We start from the raw sequence: 21,767 nt of genomic DNA, 5'->3' as shown, positions 1-21,767 counted from the left end.
CAAACCCTGTTATTAGTCCTTTGGATAGCATTTGCTGTCAGGGAAGAAAAGTGAAAAATCGCAGCTTGACTTAATTTTTAAACGAGGAAAGTGCATGCTGTCATGAAGGAAAGTGAGTGCTGTTACAAAGCATTTTAAAGTGGATACCTCATTACTGCAGGAGTGACGCCAGTGGTTGACTAAACTCAGACAAGGCACTTCTTGCAAAATGCAACAAGGTGGCTCGCAAAATGGATTCAAAATAATAATAATAATAATAATAATAATAATAATAATAATAATAATAATTGGCAGCTTCAGTTGCAACGTGATAGGCGCCATCCATTCCACGCTCCTTCATGATGCCTAAGACAAAGTGTCAGTGGTGAAATGCCGCCCGACACTCAGCGCTCATGATGGCGTGTAGCCCGGTAGCCCTCGTGTATCTGTTTTGCCAGATTGCAAGTCATGCAATGCACCTTGACCACACAGCAGCAGCTGCGAACTGAAAAGGTGCGACAATGATACCACACTTGTCCAGCGTGTATGCTGTACTCTACACAGTACAATTGCACGGGCTTTATGCGAACCTTACACTTCTGTCGTACATGCTTTTTTTTTCTTGACCGTGGTGGCTTAGATGGACAGTTTTTAGATTCTTATTGACGAAAATTGTGAATGACCGAAGCAGGATAGGATCACTGACAGTCAGACTCACAGCCAGTTCTCAACTGCACATGGTACTGCACTTCGTTTCTTGATGGCTTTCTTTCTTTGCACTTCGTCTTGACGGTCGATAGTGCATTACTGTGTGTGGGCTTTTGCCATGAGCTGACAGTCATTTCTGTGAGAAAAGAGCTGGTTAGCCCGTGTAACAAATGAAAGATCCTGTGGTTTGAAATGTCACAATATTTCGTCACCAGTTTAGATCACCTAGAAATTCATTAATTTTCTTAAAGTTTATGGCGTTTGAATAAGTGAAAGTTCGGTGCAGATTGAATTGAATAGTAAATACTATTCAAAAACTACTAAAAATTTCGAATCTTCGCACAGCCATACTTTTCTCTTATAGGGTAAGGAAGTAACAGTCATCTTATTTACTGTCGGCCCTGCAGTTCTGGTCAGTGACTGTTGCAATGGCTGCAGAGTTTGTCCTTCAAGGGTGTTGACATTTTAGCAAACCTTGAAGATACCTGTGATAGATGTTTTGTGGCTTTATAAGACAAATGAAATAGGTTAATCTCTATGTAATTAATCTTTCTCAAGGAAATATTTGGCTTCTCCGTTAAGATTGTGGGTCTTGTGCTTACCACCCTTGGGGTTCTCTCTCTTCGACATCAATTTTGGCATTATTTGCAAGTGGCCTCCGCCTTTCTGCTAGGTCATAGGAGTGCCTCTTGTTTGTGCAGGGCAAACCTTCAGTCGGAGCAGCCGATGCAAGCTCTGGCACGTGTGGGCTCTCGAGCGGCGCTCAGCTTTGCCTTTGCCTTCCTGAAGCGGGCATGGCGCTCCGGGGAAGATTCTGAGCTCTGTGGGGAGCTGTTGCGGGAATCACTCGAAGCCCTACGAGCCATGCCTGAGGCCACTCTGTTCCATCAGGAGGCCATCTCCTCTGTTTGGCTGGAAGTGGTCGAGCATGCCGACAAGTTTCTGCGCTCAGTTGTCTTGGGGTATGACGTTTGACAGAAGGTTGTGCCTGTTTCTGCCGTGTTTGTGTGCATCCTTGACTGCATTGAAAGTAATAATTGTAGGGCAGAAATCGACCAGTATCAACCAGTGAAAAGGATTCACTCAATTCTTATGCCTATGCAACCGTTTGCTAATCTGTGTGACACCTGACGTAAAAAGTACCAACGAGGTAGCGCAGCGCTACTTTGTTGGTCGTGATTTCATATTTGAGCACTCCAGTTTTAATTGAGTTCTCAAAGTGCCATTGCAATTCTTTTTTGTGCGTGTTGCAGCAAGCAACCTTTAGTGATTTGCTTGGACATTTTTCGTATCCTGTCCGTGTATAGCAAGGAAGCTAATTTGGGTATCACTTGTGAGCATTGTTTGCACTACAAAGTTGTTGCAATTGTGAATTACTGTTGGCTGCAAAAGTTTGTTAGTCATTGGTGCGCACAAAGAAATTTATTTGAGCTCTTTTGTAAATACCTAGTTGCCCGAAATAACCGAACTTATTAGGGAACCTGTGTGCTACGTCCTTTCGTGTCAGTATCAGGTGGCTGGCGGGAACATGAGGCAATACAGCAGTAAACCTGTCTTTCAGCATACACATCCCATAAAATTAAGTTGCCAATTGCACTTCTGTGCTGAAAGGCTCTGTTACCATTAAAAGGCATGAGCTTTACTTTAATTAGTTTTCTTGTTTGTTTTTACCTCCGAGTTGCTTGAGTATGTGCATATTGGCCTAATGCAGGGACATAAACGTGGGTGTGGGACAACACTCCCGTGGCTGTGGTCAGGTGCCTGTGCCTGACCAGCAGCTGGCTCTGTCACTGCTGTTGGAGCTGTGCATACAGCAGGGCACGTTGGGCCGGCTGCTTAGTGGTGTGCTACTGCTCTTGCAGCTCTGGGACAGCGGCAAGTATGAGCTGGACAACAGGTGAGCCTGCACTCGCTGTAGGCCAGACCCCAACCCTTATTGAGGTCATATTGTAACAGCTACAAATGGTCTCTTGCACTGTGTAGCAGTCTTTGCTTTAATGTAGCAGTCTAATGCTTCAATTGATGAATTATTCATTTAACCTAATTTGGTGGAGTGTTGTTAGGCCTGATGACTGAATGCTAACTTATTGAAATTGATAAGTTGGGAATTTGCAGCTTATAGTACATTCCAAACATGGCGAAATTTGTTGGATTCAAATGTTCGTAGTCCATTTGTGTTGAGAGTCCCGCAGAAGCACAACATGAGCGATGCAGAATGTGAAGCAAATATCTCCATGTTTAATGTGAACCCAGTGTTCGCTGTGGCCAGCTCACTTCTCCGTGTTTATTAGCTCACACAGTAGTTATGCTGCACATCGTGTCTGACGTTGTAACCGAAGGCATGCAGCCTCAGCCTGTTACCACAAAGTGATTAATCTACTCATGAGTTTGAAGAAAAATGTAGAGCATAATGTGTGTGGGACTGTGTGTTCTAATAATTGTTCCGTTTCTTTGAGGACAGCTATCTGTGTGCCCAAGGCTAGTTAGGCTGGTGCCAACCATTAACATTTTGTGAGTGTCCTTCACCTGCTGTTGGCATTTCAGGACTGTCTCCCATGGCACAAGCGTGCCCCTGGTGACGCTTCTGCAGAGGTTTCAAAGCATCAGCAGCCCCAGGCAGAAGTTGGTGGAAAGGTGCTCATATGAAAATGTAAGTGTGTTTGCTTTTTTGATGTTGGCACATAGCAAAAATGTTGGCACAGATATGCAATGCTTTGTGGTGATTGCTGAACTGCGCTTCATTTTAAACCTGTTATTGTTCCTAAGTAATAAAAATGAACACCCAGAAATCACACAGTCAAGAAAAAAGGGCACAGTTGTTTTAATAATGTCACATTCAGAAAGTCCTCTTCTGTGCACTAAAGTTGGTTTATTTTTTAGATGCTCAGTACTTATAAAAATGAAAGCCTACCTCCAGCATGCATACATATGAGGTGTGACACAAAAGAAACGAGACTAAGTGTGTAGCTCGAAAAAAGAGTGGAATTGTAATGATTGAGTGGGTTCTCAGTGGTCAGACTGTTAATCAACACTACTACATTGAGGTACTAAAAACAGTTCGTGAAAAAATTAGGAAAAGAAAGGCCTCAGTTGGGGAGTGATGGATGCCTGTTGCACGCAGGACAATGCACCCGCTCACACGGCCCTATCTGTCAAGTAGTAAAACATTACTGTGATAGAGCATCCTCCTTAATCACCCGATTTGGCTCCATGTGACTTCTTGTTTATTTTCTGAAGTTAAATCTTGCTTAAAGGGAACTCATTTTACCTCAGTTTAAGAGGTTCAGGCAAAAACAGAGATTCTCCTGAAGAGTCTTCCAAAAACCTCGTTTTTGAACTGTTACCAGCAGTGGCAGCACCGAATGCAGAAGTGTGTGAATGCTGAAGGCGACTACTTTGAATATGGTAATGCCACAGAGAACTGGTTCTGTAAGTACAATAATTTATTGGGCCAGTCTCGTTCTTTTTTTTTGTCACACCTCGTATATACATGTAAACGATTCGTACAAAAATAAGTTTTAAAAAATTATTTTACTCTTGCTCAGAAAAATTGGGAACTTTATTTTACTCTTCATGGTCTCAGGATTCATGCGCAAAAAAAAGGAGGAATCGATATTTTCTCATTTGTTGTGATATTCTGAGGGGATGAATGATAGAAATTGCTGAAGGAGTGAGAGCTGAGGAAAATCAACCTAAAGTTTATTTCATAGTTTACGCTGTTTATCAGTTATTTTACTTTTGAGTCAAAGAAACGCAGTGTCACAATGAGAGGAAGCTCTGATAATTCCTCTTGAAGATGATAAAAGGATGGCAGTGCTATATTGTCAAAAAGCCACAGAATCTAGGATGTGCCCTGACCATCAGGAGTGTAGCTCACTCACAATTTTTGATGACCAACCATAAAGGAAACATGTTTCCCTGAATTGTTACCGCATATTTTGCTGTAAGCTTTTGCTACAAGGCAGAAGAAGACCTGAAGATCACACGCACAAAAAATGACCAAGGCAGGCCACTTTATTTGCCACATCCTGCCTAGAAATTTATGCATTGTAATCAAGCAGTAAAAATCACCGTCAGTCAGTAAGAGGTAGTAAAGTTGTTACATTTGAGTGACATTTGTGTTTAGACCAGATTTGTTTACAATGAATGTTGATCAAATAAATGAGAAAAGCTTCTGGTTGATCATTGTTATAAAGTGTCATTGGCAGTTAATTTTCTTTTTAAATACTTTCTAGGGGGACATTCCTTTAGTGAATCCAACTGAGTGCTTCCTCAGCTTCCTGACTTTGCCTGATGACGACTCGCTGTCAGTCGACCTCCAGCAGTGTGCTGTGGTCATCATGTGTCATCTGGACAGACTAGCCAGTGCCTACTTGCCGTCGGTTACACATCTGAGTCCCGTAAGTGTGTTAGCCTTGCTTTCCTGCATTTTCGCGTCTGTTGTCCTGACTGTTGCTGTGCAGCGCTATCAAGTGAAATCGTGCTCTTCAAACTTGGGGGTCCTCCACCAGTACTTGATGAGGCAAGGTTTCAAATTCTGCTATGAATAGCAAAGGGGAAGGCAAACAGCATTAACAATATGCTATCGTTTGTGGCGATAGTGGCATCATTGTAAAAACAAAATGGTTCCTATTCGCTCAGCAGAGCGGCAGGTTATGTCTCTTAAACATTGGCGAATGTCCTTGGCAGAATTTGTGCTAGCTGTTGCACAGAGCCACAGAAAGATTTGATGGCAGCATGCGTTGTTGATGTCGAAGAAAGGTGCTCAGGATACTGAAAAAAGTAGCAAGAGAGCAGCTTTTAGCGAAAATCACAGCGTTAGCTCTTTTTACATCAGTGGAGGCAGACTCCTGCTAACATATGTCATCGGTGATGCTGTGGGTGTTGAATGCGTCTGCCAGAATTAACATTGAACGAGATGTAGGCGTTTATGTCTCGCATATTCTGTGGTGCTTTCTTTGAAATGTAAAACTGAAAGTGCACTCTTTTTGTGGATGAATTCAGTATGATGCCACCGCTACTGGGAAATGGAATGTTCTGTTCAGCCGCATTAACTGAAATAGTGGCAGCTTGGAAGTTGCATTCTTTGCACTTACAGAATTTCAGGCTTTTTTTTTCTTTTCTGAATGTTGGGGTGTTAATGTGTGTGATGTGTCGCCCAGTCTGCAGGTAAATGCGGTATTGAAGCATACATGACAAAGCATCGAAGTGGCAGAGAGAAATCGTTTATATTTTTGCATGCCTCAAAAGCCGCTGCTGAGCAGCATCTACTTGCACGCAGCTCTTTTTATAGTTGCTTTATCTCTAATGTAGTAAAGATTGTCAAGCATATTCTCCACAAAATCAAGAAGGAAATTTTCACGTTCTCCTTTCAGAGCGCCACTAACTAGTGCATTCATTTTTATGAACTAATGAAGTTTGCCATCTACCTTATCGTAGAGGGATGTATACGGAGCAATAAAGGAGGCCTCACTTGTTCGTTAAGCGCTGAGGTGGTGTGACGTTAACGGAAAGGCAGTACTGATATTTGTAGACCTAAATTGTGCTTGTTTTCAATTACCTTCAGTCGTGCTCTGTGCTTGCAACTTTCTGATGAAATGATGGGTGTGTCACATGCTTGCCTGTGCCTCACACGCTTCTCTTCTTTCCCTATTCCAGAAGTTTGGGGGCACTCCCAGGCAGGAAGTGCTGGCTATGAGCTGGCAGTCGTGGGATGTGTCTGAGCCGGTGGCGTTCGGTGATCTCGCCGAGCTCTCGGTCAGGCAGATCTGTTGCCTGAGCACGGGCCTGGTTGTTCTCAGCAACTCGGGGAAGGTGTTTGCCCTGCGTCAAGATGAGTTTGTAAGCTGCTTGCTTTGTTGTTATGTCATTCCATATTTTTGTCCTTTAGGTGGTGTTTGTTGTCGTGCAAACAGCAGACTAGGGCAGGATGACACGATAAATGATTTGTATTGTATTTACATTTATTGATATTACAGTAATTATGTTTTAGGCTTATGAGTGTGTGAAGGATGAACATTTTCATTCCGTTGTTACGAAAACAAAGGAATAAAGAAACTGTTGAGAATGTATCAACAATGCAATATTAGATCCGTTTTTAGAGGACTGGCTACCGAGTGGTCTAAATTAAAGTGCACAAAGAAAAATTATATGTAAGCTTAAATTGAGAAACAGAAAATTACTGCTCTATCTGCTCTAGATGGCGCGGTATGCTCCTCATAATCTTGCAGTGGTTAGAGATCTGTGTTTTGAGTGAGTGAGGAAAAAACAAATATAGATGAGGCATAAGAAAGTAAATTAAATTACAGCTAAAATTTTATCCATCAGGTGTGTTTGTAGGAGGGTACGCGCACTTTAGATTTTGAAAATGGTACTAGAAAATAGTTTTCTTCGCAGTTTGGGATTTTGCAATCTGAAACGAAGAACAAGTGGCATATAAATCAATGGGCTGACGGAGCTGCTTGGTATCCAAAATCACTGTAACAATTCATGCAGACAACTGGGCTCCTTGTCACTTGAAAAGATGTGACTTTGCAAATGTGTCATGGTAACATGTCTAGGATAGGTTTTCAGTCAGTGTGTTTAAAAGCATTGTGACGCCGGTTGTTTTACATTTCCTGTCAGGTTGTTCATGCTTGCACTGACAGAAATGTCGCACTTAGACAGTAGGAGTATTTCTTTTTCATAAGCCTAACTGCAGATAACGGCAGTTCTTACGCAATGAGCATTCATGATATGCATATATGTGCAGGAACTGCATGCCATAGAGGGCTTTGGAGGCCAAGGGGTCTTATCCATTGCTAGTCACCCACGAGAAGACCGTTTCCTGGCTCTTAACACGGATGGTGATGTCTTCAGCTGCAGCAACGTCATCTGTCTCCGGCACGATGATGAAACGTTAGTTTTGTCTTTGTCTTCTTTAATCTATGTCTTGTTGGCTTTCATGGTCCATTGCATTTTTGTAGAGTATATTTGTGCAATGAAACCAAAAGGATTCAAAAATGTGCGGCAACTTAGTGTCTGACAAGCTAGATGGTGGAACCATTGCTCTGTGCCGTGTATAGTAAATGCTCTTTAGATGACACAACACTGCTCATTGTTAAGTTTTTTTTTTGCGTCTTTTTTTTTTGTCTGGCTGTGGACCTCTTCCTTCCATAACAGGTCCAAGGGAACACCAGTCGTCATTCGGGCACTCAGTGGCAAAGGAGTGAAAGGCATTTCCTGCGGTCGCAAACACTTTGCTGCATTCACAAGCAGTGGACAGCTTTACATCTGGGGAAAGGGATGCCGCCCTTGTTTAGACAATGGCAAGTGATTTCCTTGCTATCGCTATGGCCTTCGATTCTTAGGCTTGCTGCACATAAGTGTTTTGGGAAGCTTGGCGTTGATATGTTGTCCACTCCATTAACAATACTGTCAAGAATCCAATGATGATCGGGTTAGTTATACTCCATATTGAATTAGGTTGCACTGACAAGTATAGCAAATATAATAAAAAAAGTCTGTGAAATAACTGAAGGCTTCTTCCTCATGACAACAAAAGAGGACAAATACATGAGTTGTCTGTCATAGCACTGACCAAGGTTCTACTTACTGAAATCAAACAGCCAAGACCATAAAGAACACATTTAGTAAAGCTGAGATCTGGGCGAGTTGGTATGCATTCATCCCGGGGAACAGCGCAATAAAGGCGGGAGAAGGACGAAACAAGCTCTAGCGCTTGTTTCGTCCTTGTCCCGCCTTTATTGCCTTGTTCCCCAGTATGAAAGAACTTATTTCCAGCATTGTTCCCACAATAGCCAAAAAGGGGCAAGGGGAGGGGGGGGGGGAACCTTAATTTGTGTCCCTCTTTCTTTCTATTAATTACCTGCTCAAAATTGAATGATTGAAAGTAAGCGCTCATTCTATTTATAGTGTCTTTAACTTGTCAGTTTTGTTAAATCTAGTACTGTCCGATTCAACGTCAAAATTCCAGCAGGCATGAAATTTGTAGCACACTGAGTTGAAAGAAGACCACGTCTTCTGTGCATGACTACAGTGCACTGCATGCAGGAAAAACTCTTGTAAACTCATTTCTCTTACAAGGCAAATAATTCTGGCACATTCATTTACTGTTGTGAAACTGACTGAAAAAAAACGACGATCAAGGTTGTGCACATTGAGCAGTGTTACTTCACACAGTGCCTCCACTTTTTGTGTGCTGGTATGTCGAGAGTGACTGCTTCTAAAACTTACTGCTGAGTGGTCGACTAATGTTTCGTGGGATTTCGGAAAGTATCTCACACAGTAAACATTTCCATGCATGCTTCTTATAGTTTATGCCCTTCTCAGCTGATTTATTGAATCGGAAGCTTCACTACACCAGCCAGCTCGAGCCATCAGCGTCCATGTCGGTGGGTGCCTGAAAGAGTGCCAACTCAGGCCTCTCCTTTCATGTGAGAGGGTGACATTAGAATAAGCCTGCCATGACATTTGAATTCACGTTATCCCTATGCCACACAGGCACGTTCATAACAGGCATGAAAATGGGTTCTGCATAGAACGCCGGTGAACTTTGATGCGTTCAACTGCTGGTTGTTGCTGTTGGTTGATGCTGCTTGTGTTCAATTTTTCCAATACTGTGTGGCACAAGCAGTAGCAACAGTAACACTATTGTTGCTTAAGTTGCTTGCTGTAAAATTAGTGATGGTCAGTTGTGACATACCTTACCCACTGCTGTCCAGTCAGCAAGCCAGCCCGTGTGAGTTTTATGAAATTTGTGCAAACCAGTGACTTTTGAGTTAGTTAGTAGCATTGTCCATGTCACATAATATGACTGGAGTTTTGCAAGACAAGGTGGCTGAAAGAAAATAGAAATTTATTGCTGTTTCTTAGCACATTCATGGCTTGTTTCTTTCCAGGTGTAAATAGTGACAACGAGAGTGTGCCTGCAAAAGTAGCTTCACTGAGAGGCCACAAGGTGGTGGATGTATCCTGTGGAAGCGGAGAATATGGAGAAGTGGACGTACTTGTCGTCACTGACGCCGGTAGGATTGCACTGGAACTGTAGTGCATGCCAGCTATTTTATGCAATTTTGTGTGTGCCGCTTCATTTCCAATTAATCTTGAGCGTGGGTATATCAAGTTTGAAGTGGACAACAGAATTGTTTAATATAATATGTTGAAAATTTTATGTATTGTAAAAAAAAAAAAAAAACGCTGAGGACCATGTACTGCTGATAGTATTGTGCACTCGTTGCAGTTGGTCGTTTACCTAGTTATCACATCAGAAACCTTCAGTATATGTACATTGTCATGAGTGTTCAGTGTACCAGTATGTTTCTACAACAGCTGTGCACGTTACGCTTATATGGAAACATGCATGGAATGTCCCTTGTATGGGAAAACATGTCCGTGCAATTTGCAAATAACTCAGATGTGCCTGTCCGAAGCGCAGAAATAAGCCGAGCTAGTTGGGTTAGTGTTAGTGCAGTCATCACCAGTGACAACCCAGGAAAGAATGTATTGGTAGAGAGCAAGGTTTCCATTCCTGAGGTAAATTTTTTATGCTCTAAATATGATTGCCCTTAGCCATTCATTCATGCCTGCATTTCAGTGTGGCCTACTAATGTTTAATGTAATGGCCCCCCAGCCAACCCCCACCAAGCAGCCCACCATAAATTTGCTGCGCCAACACTTTGAAGGGCTTATACTGACTGTTGTATACCAATATTTGTGAGGATGCAAGTTGTTGGAAAGTGCTAACCACATGAAAGATGTGATGCTGCACATTATTCAGTGTACTGAATGGGCGGGCAAATGTACATTTGCTGCCTGCGTACAGTGCTCTGATATTTTTGCATTACATACCTAAAAAGGATATTTTTACTCTTTTCCATTGTTCATAGTTTCAAAAGGCTTGGCGTGAAGGAAGTCGACTGCATACTTTATACGTGAATGTGATGTGAACTAATCTGGAGATAACTTCATGAGAAGTTGGCCATATTCATCTTCAGATTTTGCTGTTAAATATCTTGGTTTCTTGCAGTTCTTTAGTTATCTAATTATTGGAATTTGTGCATTTTACTTTTTGCTGGCTACAAATTAAGTAGTGTTCATCTTCTTTTTTCCTAAACAAATTTGACTCAAAATCAAGCAGAGAGATGTCACTGTATTCAGTTTAAATAAATAAATAAAGCTTGCATGTTCCTAATTTTCTTTTTCTATTTAGCATTTCCTCAACTTATTCCATTTTGTTGCTGCCTTTGTAACATGCTGTATAGTTTAATTGTTTTTTAAGAATATTCACATCGTTTCATGAAATAACAGAAGCACAGCACTAAAAAAAATGAAGGGCAAACAAAAATTCAGTGTAGTCACGCTTGCATAGTTTCGTTTATTCAGTACTATAAAGCGTAGGTAGTATGACAGAGCACAATTCAGAATATCAAAGGTTGAGCAGATTTCGTTGTACCAGACAGTCAAAAAAGAAATAGTGCGCAAAGTAGACGCATAAGAAAGTGGCGTGGCAGTAATATTTTTGCGAATATATCGGGTAATATCACTTATAAAGTGAATACGGTTAATCATGCATCATGTTAATCATCATACAGTGAATCATTTGCTGTGTTTGTTGTAGGAGCTGAAGAAGTTGCTTATTGGCCTTTCTTTTAAATGTCAGTGTAGCGCATTAATTTTTATGCGATTACCTAACTCCCCAGCGGGCATAGATGAGCCAGGCGCACGCCGACTGCCATTTCTGGCCCCTGACAACCCTAACTAATTGTGTGTTTCCGGTATATGCTCTGTGTCCGGTATATATCGGGAGGGATCATAAAAGATCATTTTGACTCAGGCTTAGTAAAAACAAACATCCATTAGTAGGTTTAGAAGCCGATCCCAGTGTGTATATTTGCTGAGCTTGCTAAGCCACTTGTAGGAATTCACTGCCGTACATTGTCATGCTTTGTTGTGTTTGTGGATATGTTTCTGCACCCTGTGGACGGTAGTTGTGCTATGTTTTGTGTGCAGGCCTGGTGTTCTCCTTTGGACACGGTGACAGCAGTAGGCTGCCCAAAGGCCAACTGGAGGAGCCCCGAACCAGCCTGCGGCTGGTGGATGGTTTGCAGGGTGTGGATGTGACACGCGTCTTCTGCGCTGCTCAGTTCAGCCTGGCTCTTTCACGGTCTAGTGTGCTGTACATATGGTAAGGGGTGCAATATATTTCACGGGCACGTTGACATGATAAATTCTTGACCCGCACCCGCGCATCCCCAAAGACTGATATTTTAGTAATGGTGTCCAATAAGTATTTGACCCATGAACTTGATTTAAAGGTTTGAAGAGTGCTACCACTTTGGGCAGCAAAAAATCTTTTGCAGGCCAGTAAAGGATATTGCCACACTTATTTGCTCTCAATGTTGTGCCTTCGTTCATTCCTAATGAGGATGACGTTGCGCAGTGGAGAGGCATTGCAGAACACATAGCCATAATTTGCGGCCAGAGCAGGCTATCACTGGATATAAATGTAGTGCGCACATGCAACCTACTTTTATGTTCACTGACTGTTGTAGAATTCACAGTGCAGCCACTCTGAGCACAAGTTAGCTCAGTCAACGTGGTTAGTCTGTGTAGTTCTCCGGCGGCAGTATTTTCTGGTAGTATTGATGTAAACAGGCAAGTTCAGAATGATGTTGGGTACCAGGACACTGTAAAGCCAATAATAGGGTGGCAACTAACTAGGAAATTTGACATAAGCAAAGGGCTGTTATACAATACATCACGCTAAGTGCTCTTGACCGTTACACGAGAGAGGCATAAAGGTTAGTCTTGCAGAACTAAAATATGTTTTTACTATTGCACAAATTATAGCCTGAAACAGCTCGTTGGCTCATGGCTTAGTTGGCTTGAGTTTGCTGAGGGTCGATGTCTGTTGCCTGCAAAACGGAACTCATTTCATGTTTGTTTTTCTATTTACTGTGCAGGGACAGCAGTGAGCAGCAAGAATCTGCATCCCACGTGAAGGTGGTTGGAGGCCTGGAAGGGCATTCAGTGGTAGATGTGGCCATTGGAACAACATACTATGCAGTCATCACACGGAAGGGCCCAGTATTCGCCTGGAACAGCATCAAGTGGACATTGTCCAGTAGTGCTGTGCCTGTTGTGAAGCCATTTCCTATGACTCTGCAGGCTGGAAACATCGTTGCTGGAGTAGCCTGCAGTGACACGCAGGTACACAACACCCGTTTGTTTCTTGTTCAGTAACACCTCGTTCAGGCATATTTGCTTCTCTGGTATTACCACTTAAAATGCAGTCACTTGAAGGCCCCAACTCTGCTTTTATTAAACATTATGCATTTGGTACCTCCTTACAGCGTAGCTGCCAATCATTAGCAATCTAATGTGTACCTATCATCACACATGAAGCTGAAGAGGTCTCTCTGAAAGCTGCCGCCAGATACGGCATCCATTGCAAGGAAACTTCGCCAGTGCTTTTAATGTATAGATCACAACGACATGATACTGATAGGCACAGCACATGACAAGCCTGCTTGCAGCTGCTGGCACGCCTGGAGACAGAACACCCCTGCTGACACTCTGCCAACAGCCTGTTTAATGGCATTGGTGTCTTTTCATAGTCTGAGTTGTGTGGATGTGCCCAATGTCATGGCAGGGTTTAGTATCTATAACTTTAATGAAATGCCGGCAAACAATGGTTTAAACCGGCGTGACGCTGGCCAAGCGTCGACCCGGGGTTATGCCTTATTCTGCATTACCTCATTTTGGCCCGTTTGTGGTGGGTTGTGAGGCTTGTGCTTTTTGAGCGCACCACGAGCCTGCTAGACGACCCATAGATGACTGTCCTTGCCTGTACTTTGCACAGCACTTCGAAGTTCGGGCAAACCGTCATAGCTGTCATTGTAACATGACTCGGCTTGTCAGCAGCATGATATCCGTGCTTCTGAAGTTTAGACTTGGTGCAACAAACTTTCATTTTGCTCAGTTCGGCATTGTTGTATTGGTTGCGATTCAGCCTCATATCGTTTCAACATCGCCTCACTGGCGTTGTCTTATATTGTGCGCTTCCCATGTCTAGTGCTTCCCAAGAGAGACTCTGCAATGCATCTCGCATTGGAGTGTAGCTGCGAGTGTTGATCACTGCAGGTGACAATGCTCGTGAAAAGTTTTGCATGAAAGTTTTGCAGTCAGAAGATGCCTTGGAAGCTATCAGCTTTTGCCTATTTAGCACCGTAGACAGTACAGCAAACCTCTGCAGTGCAGTCCGATAACGACATTGTTGTTTCTGTTGTCGCTAAAGAATCGAATGCATGTCTTACCTTTGAGGATGCTGAAGAGTGTCTAGGCTTCACTGTGTAAGAAACTACACATGCTTCATCTGCTCATCCATATATGGGACTAATATAGAGCAGGTCGGGATCATTTATGGATCATGATGGAGGGTGTAGAGAGATCACTCTTCAGGCAACACTAGAAGCTGTCAGCAGCAGACATAAATAATAGATTTCTGTGGTCATGCTTAAATGAAAGCTTTTGTATATGCTTTCCCTCATTGAGTACTTCAGGTATAATGCTTTATGAGTCATAGAATAATTTCCTACAGTCCGACATTTTTGTAACAAATTGTCTGGGGTCATAGTACTTCCTTTTTTTTTGGTCACTTTGTAATTATAGTGGTATTGCACATCTATTACTGCCACTAGTAAAGCAGGATATGAGTACTGAAAGATACCATTTGTTGGGTATCTAACAACATTTAAGGGAAAGGTTTTCTTTTTTTGCGCTTTTCAAATTTCATGTTGTTTCCTTCTCGGCATCTCTGTGCAACAATTAAGTCGTGTGGGTGATGCGATGTGACCGATCTTGAACAATAACCATACTTATTTACGAGCCTGTAATTAAATGAGTGATTACAACTGAGCTGATTATGTCAAAACTGCAGCATATTGCACTCCTGGCTGTTAAAGTTGCACAGTGTAGCTTCTTGCACGGTACAAGATGCCGCCATAGCTTTGCAAGTGTTAATAACCATCAGCTCCATCTTCATTAGAAAAGGTGGCTGTTCTTAAGGCTTTTGTAGATTGGTCGACAACACAGCTGTTAGTTGTATTACCTTAACATTGTTCCTTCCTTCCTTTTGTCCCTCACTCTCCTGGACAGATGTTTGTATGGACTGTAGTTGACCAAGGCTCACTTCGACTGCGAGAGCCATTTGTGGTGGACGTGTGCCCTTCGACGCTGGAACACATTGATGAGCTTCTGACGTGGTCTTGTGAGGGAACCGATGTTGCGTGGCCACCGCCTCCACAGGAAAAGGAGTGCATCGCCGCTGCTGCACTCAATTTACTTAGGCTTCAGGTACCACCTTAGTACCATTACACCTTCTGCAGTGTGAGCTGTATCTTTTTTGATTCATGAAGGGGCTTGTGGAACAAAATTCAGTGAGGCTGCTGAGATCAGTTTGTTGTGAGTGGAGAAGAACGCCAGCCTCTCGATAGCATTTTAGGCCTGCGAGGCAAGTTTTTTATTGCTTCCACTCTACCAGTGGTCCAACCACTGGGAGAGGGGTTTGCACTACAGGCTCTGTTAGTATGCTCCCCTCTCCTTATGAGTGTCCCGGGATGACATTGTAAGCGGGTGCAAGCGGCCTGCATTGCTGCAAAGCAACTTTCGGTGTACGCCTTCTTGCCTGCTGCTTCCAGGCCATGGCGACAGCCGAAGAGCGCCGAAGCGCCAGCTGCAAATAAGTGCCGCATTTATGGCGGTGCTGGCGGTGCAGGGGGCTTTGAATGTGTCGGTCAAGTTTGAGCCACTTGGGTAGAGGTGTTGTGCAGTGTATGCTTAGAACTTTGAGGCATACACTGCATCGTTGCTGTGACAACTTTTCCATAAAGGTGGCGTGCAGGGAAGAGCAAAGCCGCAGTTTTTGTTCCTGGCCTATTTGCAGATAACCACGAGGCGTCTGTACTAGGGCCACCCACCAATCCGCACCTTTTAGACACTACTGCTAATCATAACCTTCGCTGAATAATGTTACTAAAAGCATCATCATATACAGTTGAGCCCGGATATATCGAACTCGAAGGGGATTCGCGAAATAGTTCGATATATAGATAATTCGATATACAGAAATCGGATTGAGACGCCTCTTGCGATCGTGAAAAATGATACTGTATTTGTCGCGTTATCAACCCACTCGCATATGTTTGCCCCCGAGAGTTAAAAAAAAAAAAAAAATGTTCGGTGGCGCATCCTTCTGTTTCAACCGTAGCGTCCACAGCTCATTTATTGGCAGTGCTCTAAGATGCTACGCAGCGATAACGTCAGGGCATGCTTATCTTTTGACTATACTTTTGATAGATCCTGCAGTGGCAGGGAGCGAACTTGGCAGAGTGCTTGTGATGGCTTGATTGCACAAGCCTGGTTCGAGTTATCATGCTGCGCTTGGGGCGGACGTAGTCCACTGCCACAAAATCATTGGAAAGTGTGATAGCTGCAAATGCCATTTGAAGCGAACAATGCTAAAAGTCGGTGGTATGATCACAGCTGATCGCATGCTTTCGTTGATTCATAGATGCAAGAATGGACGACTCACGCAAGACAAAAAAAAAAGCCTGCCACTTCTTAACTTCTGCAGCCACCATAGCTTACGCTGCGCCGCACGTTTAGCATGACAAGGACGACTCTCGCAAAAGAAAAAAAACATTGCTGCTTCTTAACGTCCACAGCCGCCATAGAGGATAAGCACTCCCGGGAAAAAAAGGCAAAAGTGCCACTTCGTAGCGTCCGCAGCCGCCGTAGCTTTTGCACATTCAGCACGATGACACGAGATGCGCATCACACGTCAGCCGCCGCGCGCAGAGCATTCACAACACACACTGCTGCTGCGAACGAAGACCTGGAAAGAGAGAGGAAGGGGAGAAATAAAGCTCGGCAGAAGAGTGGGCACACCGGGCACACCCTTGCGCTTCGCTCTATCGCGTTTTTCCCCTCTCTTTCCCTTCACGCACATGGCTTGCAAACGTCACGTGCTGGCGCGCGGCAGCGATCATCGCAGATGCGCGCGCCTTTGGGGGAAGGGCGCTGCGCTGCCCTAGAGCAGTTGTCGCCGAACTGTGCCTTCTCATTCCTTTCGCGCGCAGCTTAAAAACATCACACAGCAAACGCCGAGGGTGATGCGATCGTCTTTAGGGAAGGCGCATGCACCGTCCAATGCGTGGTGCGGAGTTCGATATATCGAACGACCTGTGAAATTAAGTTCGATATACGACGTAGCTTTCCTATACTTTTAGGTGGGATTTTCAAGGGGATACTCCGTGAGTTCGATATAACCGAAATTCTAATTATCCGTGTTCGATATATCCAGGTTCCACTGTATATTTTTTCAACATTGACACCTTGTATGTGCGATTTTTTTTGTTGGGTTGGGAAGTGCCCACTGTCTGTGTTGAAGAAAAAGGAACATAGTGAAGGTAAGCACAGGCAAGCGCGTAACTTATTTGCTTCCATCACAGGCACCATTTTTATCATTAGTAGATAATTTGCTTCTTGTGTGAACATCTGTGGTGCTAACTGCTCATGATTCACTCTATTTTGCTTTGTGATGACCAAGGCTTTTCACATTGGCCATATCTGTTCATGTTAGGCAGCCGTTCTTCTGGTGGTTTATGGAGTGGGGAAGCACTTTGTAAAAATATTTGAGGGTGACTAATTTTTCCACAGAATTCATATAGGTTTATATTTCTTCCAAAGCTTTCTTTAGTTACCTCTAGGAGTGCTGCTGCCTTCAAAAGGTTTTCTGCAAGGAATGAGTAATTAAAGGGGAATAGGTCCACTAGTTGTATTCGCTCACCACTACTTGTGCATGTCTTTAGACACTGAGTTTATTGTGGGTTATGCTGCTGTAGAGTATCTCTCGGGCAGGGGGCCAAATCTGTAAAAATGTTTACTTTTTCATTTGGAGAAGTGCACTACTCATTTAAAAAATGGATTAGTCATGTCAGTGTGCATTTTGTAGGGCCAGAACAAAAGATGCAATGGGTTCTGTAACCGAGAAGCACATCTGAAAGGGGGAAAGTGGTGAGCACAGTCAGGTTACTGCCTTGCCAAGCATAGTCTGCGCTTATATTGCTTTTATTTTGTGAAGTTTTCTTTGTTCCTTTTTTGTTTTCTGACTTCATTGATTGTGGCCATTGTATGAAATAAGTGAGTTCCCCACTGTGCGAGGAGTCCCGCAAATCGCCACAGTCACGATAGCCAGTCACGCTATGCACAGCGAGCAGTTAATGGTCGCGCACAGGGCAGGTGTGCACGGCCTGCTCTCATCGCTGACTCTACGACCGCTAGGCATGCTGTATGTACAGGGAGCAATTTGCGGTGGCGGGCATCCCACACATCATCGACATCGCGGTTTCCTGTCATGCTATATGCAGCACGAGAAGTTCGTAGAGGCATGTGGCCCGCACATCACCAATGTCGCGATCGTCTGTTGCACAGCATGCGCTGAGAGTGGCAACCATGTGGCCTTAAACATTTCTGTTTGAATGGCTTTCTCATACCTTTGCATACTGATTTTTGTTCATTTTGATGATAAGAATTTTTTCTGGACCCTGTTAGATTCATATTACCGAGGTTCTACTGTAATATGTATGTGAGCCCGTAGTAACTACAGCGTCACCAGTCTTTGCAATGCTTCACTCACCGTTGCACGAACATCAGCTGCACTTCAACTCGCGTGGCACTGCCAAAGTGACTCAGCGACTCTCTGCTCTTCAATGGTGCCTGACTGCCATTTGCAATGTTTAGGGCTCTCAGACTATGCCGGTGCCGACACAGAGTGTAGTGGTGTAGTTACTGCCTTGCACATGCTGTGCATCATGCCTGTATTGTTGATACAGAACACAACACACTAGGCTCAGATTAGTAATAGACTGCATGTGCTCTCTTCTCATCTCTCCTTTTTAGCCCACTGATGGTCCTATGCTCCTATCGCAAGGAGCCCTTGTGTGAATGCTCCTTACAGCTTTGCTGCGCCGCTAACTTAGACCTCTACCATCACGTACACGAAGAATTTCGAAGTTTAGAAGTTCCAGTGAACAGCAAAGATCTTTGCCAGCCAGTGACTTATGTTTGAAAGAAAGAAGAAAATAAATAATTGGTTTCAAGTGAAAAAAAAAAATTTTGTTTTTAGGGAAGGAAAGGGGGCCAGTAAGTGTTAGTTCTCGATAGACACCTCAGCCATGCTGTTAAGAAAGGAATGAAAGAAGGACTTCGAGAAGGAAGATAGAGGCACCGTAATAAAGGGCTCTGGATTAAAATTGATCACAGGGGATTCTTTACTATGGACTGATATCACGAGCGTCTTTCCTGTCGTACCTCCATCAGATGGGGTGGCCACTGTGTGGAGATGTCAGCCAGTGTGGTCGAATTTCGAAGAAGCCAGCTATGATGCAGCGGCTCTGATGGGTGCAAGCGAGCTTCCACTAAGGAAGAGTTAATTGCTGAACAGTTGACAATAGTTTAGTGCTGTTGCAGTGATCTCATGCTTCAGATGTCAAGCAATTTTTTACATTTTCTTGTTAACATTTTCCTTCATTATAAATTGAAAAACCAGCTTAATTTGAATATTTTACGTGGCCTAACAGGCTTCAAATTATTAGTGTTATAATGAGGTGCAGTTCATGCTATGTAATGTGTCTAATTTCCTTCTTATATTCTCTTCATGTCTTGCTGTATTTCTTTGCCTGGCTCAGAGTAAATGATTTTGTATGTATCTCAGCTTTAATAGTATATTAAACATCAGGGATCGATTTTCTCTGTACACCTCCCAGTGGCCATTATTTCTTTGAGAGAACTATTTGTACAGCACTCAGTTTTAATACATTCGGGCTGCTGCATATTGCTTTGAGGGTAAAGAAGTCTGTCTTCCGTCGTTTTGGTCATTCACTGGGAAATGGTTGCAGTCCAAGGCTTTGTTAGCTGGCTGAATATTTGTAGGCATAGGTCTTCAGGGTTGTGCTGGCCTTGCTAACGCAGTTGGGCTGCTGCCTTGCCCGCACACTTTTGCAGATCCAGGCCACACTTGCCAATGGGGTGGGCGCTGACCGGCTGGGGCTGGTGCCTGAGTCTCGGCTGCTGTGCTCCCTCAAGCAGCGGGTGGTAGCCCTTGCCAGTGGGGCCAACATCCTCCCCACAGTGCAGCGGGCGGCTCAGCAAGCCCTGCAGGCTGGCTGGAGCTTCCTGCTACCCACTGCGGATGAACGCGCACGGGCACTCTCCCTGCTTCTGCTGAACACCTCTGGTAGGGGCCTGACCTCGTTGGCATTCTAGCGCAATAGTGTTAAAGGGCACGTTACACAGAAAATCGAGCATCCGCGTTGTGAGCAAAAAATCACGGGCAAAGGTGCTGGTAAGTTGTAGATCACAGCTAAAATAGCCAAGCACCGATTCTTCTATGGTTTGTGCCACTTAATAAAACCACGTCATATCATATGTAGAACCCTTTTATAGTGAAGTCACTGGGACCAGCAAAAATATTTACTATATCAGGGTCTTTACTATATCAGTGGTCGGTGATGACATGGTCCTGGTAGTTAAAAAAGCACTTACTGAACACGTCCTGTTGCTTAATAAAAAAAACTCTCTGAAATATCTTCCATCTCGCTTTTATCATCTCTTCGTGCAATTTTTTCATTATAAAATTTTTTTACATCTTGTAGAAGTACCTCTTTAAGTATGAGGATGTGATTATGAATGCAACCAAGTTCAATTTCATGGGAAAACCAAAGCCTTGCATGAACATGGTGTCCCTTTTTGCTGTTTCTGTCTTTTAAAAGGCAATAAATGGTAAATGCGCGTGGCACTCAAGTGCTGTAAGACTGTAGTCGCTGCACCTCCACTTTCTGCCTTTGCTGCCTTGTGCTTTGTGCTGCACATTGCAGTGAATGTCCACCCATTTCTTCCCCTTCCATATTTCTTGCTGCACTTTTACTCTCCTTTACTTTCTGAACAGACCACGCCGCCTCCTTGCTATGTTTGTAGACAGCTTTACTTTTTTTTTTTTTCGTACGCGCTGCGCGCTTTTCCTCACGACACCAAGGCCTCTGTAAAGTAGGCTTCTCCTGAGTGCTGCTAAGCCTAGTGGTAAAGCCACCTAAACGAACACGGCGTTATTTTTTTCAAATACAAAAAAAATCTTTGCCTCGCGATCCTAGGTAGTGCGCGGGTGGCGATGTCATATCGTGGGAGTCATCGCCGCGGCCAGGAGCACTTTACTATAACCGATTTTTGCCAAAAAAGTCTTTACTATAAAGGGGGAAAAATGTACAGTTGTCTATGGAAGATGAACTGGAACTTCAGTTTCACTTTACTATAGCAGAGTTTTTACTATATCCGAGTTTACTATAGCGGGGTTCTACTACAGTTAAGAGAAACTGCCAACTCAGGCTATTCATTTGAGCTGGGAAGGTGGAATAAGAATTAACCTTCCAGTGCTCTTGGACATTGAGTCAGGCACGCACCAGTCCTAGGCCACGCAAGCACGTTCATACAGCTTGGTTGAAGTGGGGCTTTATATGTCGAGTGGTCGCTTACGACCTGCAACTGGTAACATTGTAGCTTAGTATCTTAATGCGTCATGCCCTTAAAGACGTAGCTAAAGTGTCCTTCATAATGTTTCTGTTTTACTGTGCGGGGAAGTTTTTCTAGGGTAATTGGCATGTGTATTGGTGTAAGTTACTTATGCAGATGTGCTTGCAGCAGGTGTTCGTGACATTTTGTGTGACCTGCTAATCCCGAGGTAGCGAGCTATAATCCTGGCTGTGGTGGCCTAGTTTTGTTCGAGGTAGACTGTGGAAGTATCTATGTACTGGGCAATTTCAACGCACCATATAAAATTCTGGATAGAATAAATAAATCCATAGCTTTCCACTAGACATTCCTCATAGCCTACTTGTCATTTCAAAGGTCAACATACCATGTACCGAGCACTTGATATTGTGGCATTATTCTCTTTATTTTGCCTACACTGACAAAAGGAGATGGGTTTGCTGAGTGGCTAAACCAGTCGAGGCTTCTTCGACTGC

At 43.6% G+C, this 21,767-nt stretch overlaps 1 protein-coding gene across 2 annotated transcripts in view; it reads left to right on the top strand.

Moving 5' to 3' along the window:
- HERC2 (E3 ubiquitin-protein ligase HERC2) overlaps positions 1–21,767 on the top strand; it is a 131,196-nt gene that overhangs the window by 7,186 nt on the left and 102,243 nt on the right. For both annotated transcript variants that reach the window (XM_084601226.1, XM_084601225.1), the window contains exons 6-17: positions 1,389–1,649; positions 2,399–2,584; positions 3,232–3,337; positions 4,923–5,087; positions 6,346–6,528; positions 7,439–7,584; positions 7,849–7,994; positions 9,588–9,713; positions 11,698–11,872; positions 12,651–12,897; positions 14,845–15,042; positions 19,753–19,984. In XM_084601226.1, the coding sequence (XP_084457352.1) occupies positions 1,389–1,649; positions 2,399–2,584; positions 3,232–3,337; positions 4,923–5,087; positions 6,346–6,528; positions 7,439–7,584; positions 7,849–7,994; positions 9,588–9,713; positions 11,698–11,872; positions 12,651–12,897; positions 14,845–15,042; positions 19,753–19,984 (2,171 nt within the window). The remainder of the gene's footprint in view (positions 1–1,388; positions 1,650–2,398; positions 2,585–3,231; positions 3,338–4,922; positions 5,088–6,345; positions 6,529–7,438; positions 7,585–7,848; positions 7,995–9,587; positions 9,714–11,697; positions 11,873–12,650; positions 12,898–14,844; positions 15,043–19,752; positions 19,985–21,767) is intronic.

This window comes from Amblyomma maculatum, chromosome 4, assembly GCF_055883805.1.
Source record: "Amblyomma maculatum isolate TAMU_Amacu chromosome 4, ASM5588380v1, whole genome shotgun sequence".
Taxonomy (NCBI): domain Eukaryota; kingdom Metazoa; phylum Arthropoda; class Arachnida; order Ixodida; family Ixodidae; genus Amblyomma; species Amblyomma maculatum.
This window is presented reverse-complemented; position numbering and strand designations above follow the sequence as displayed.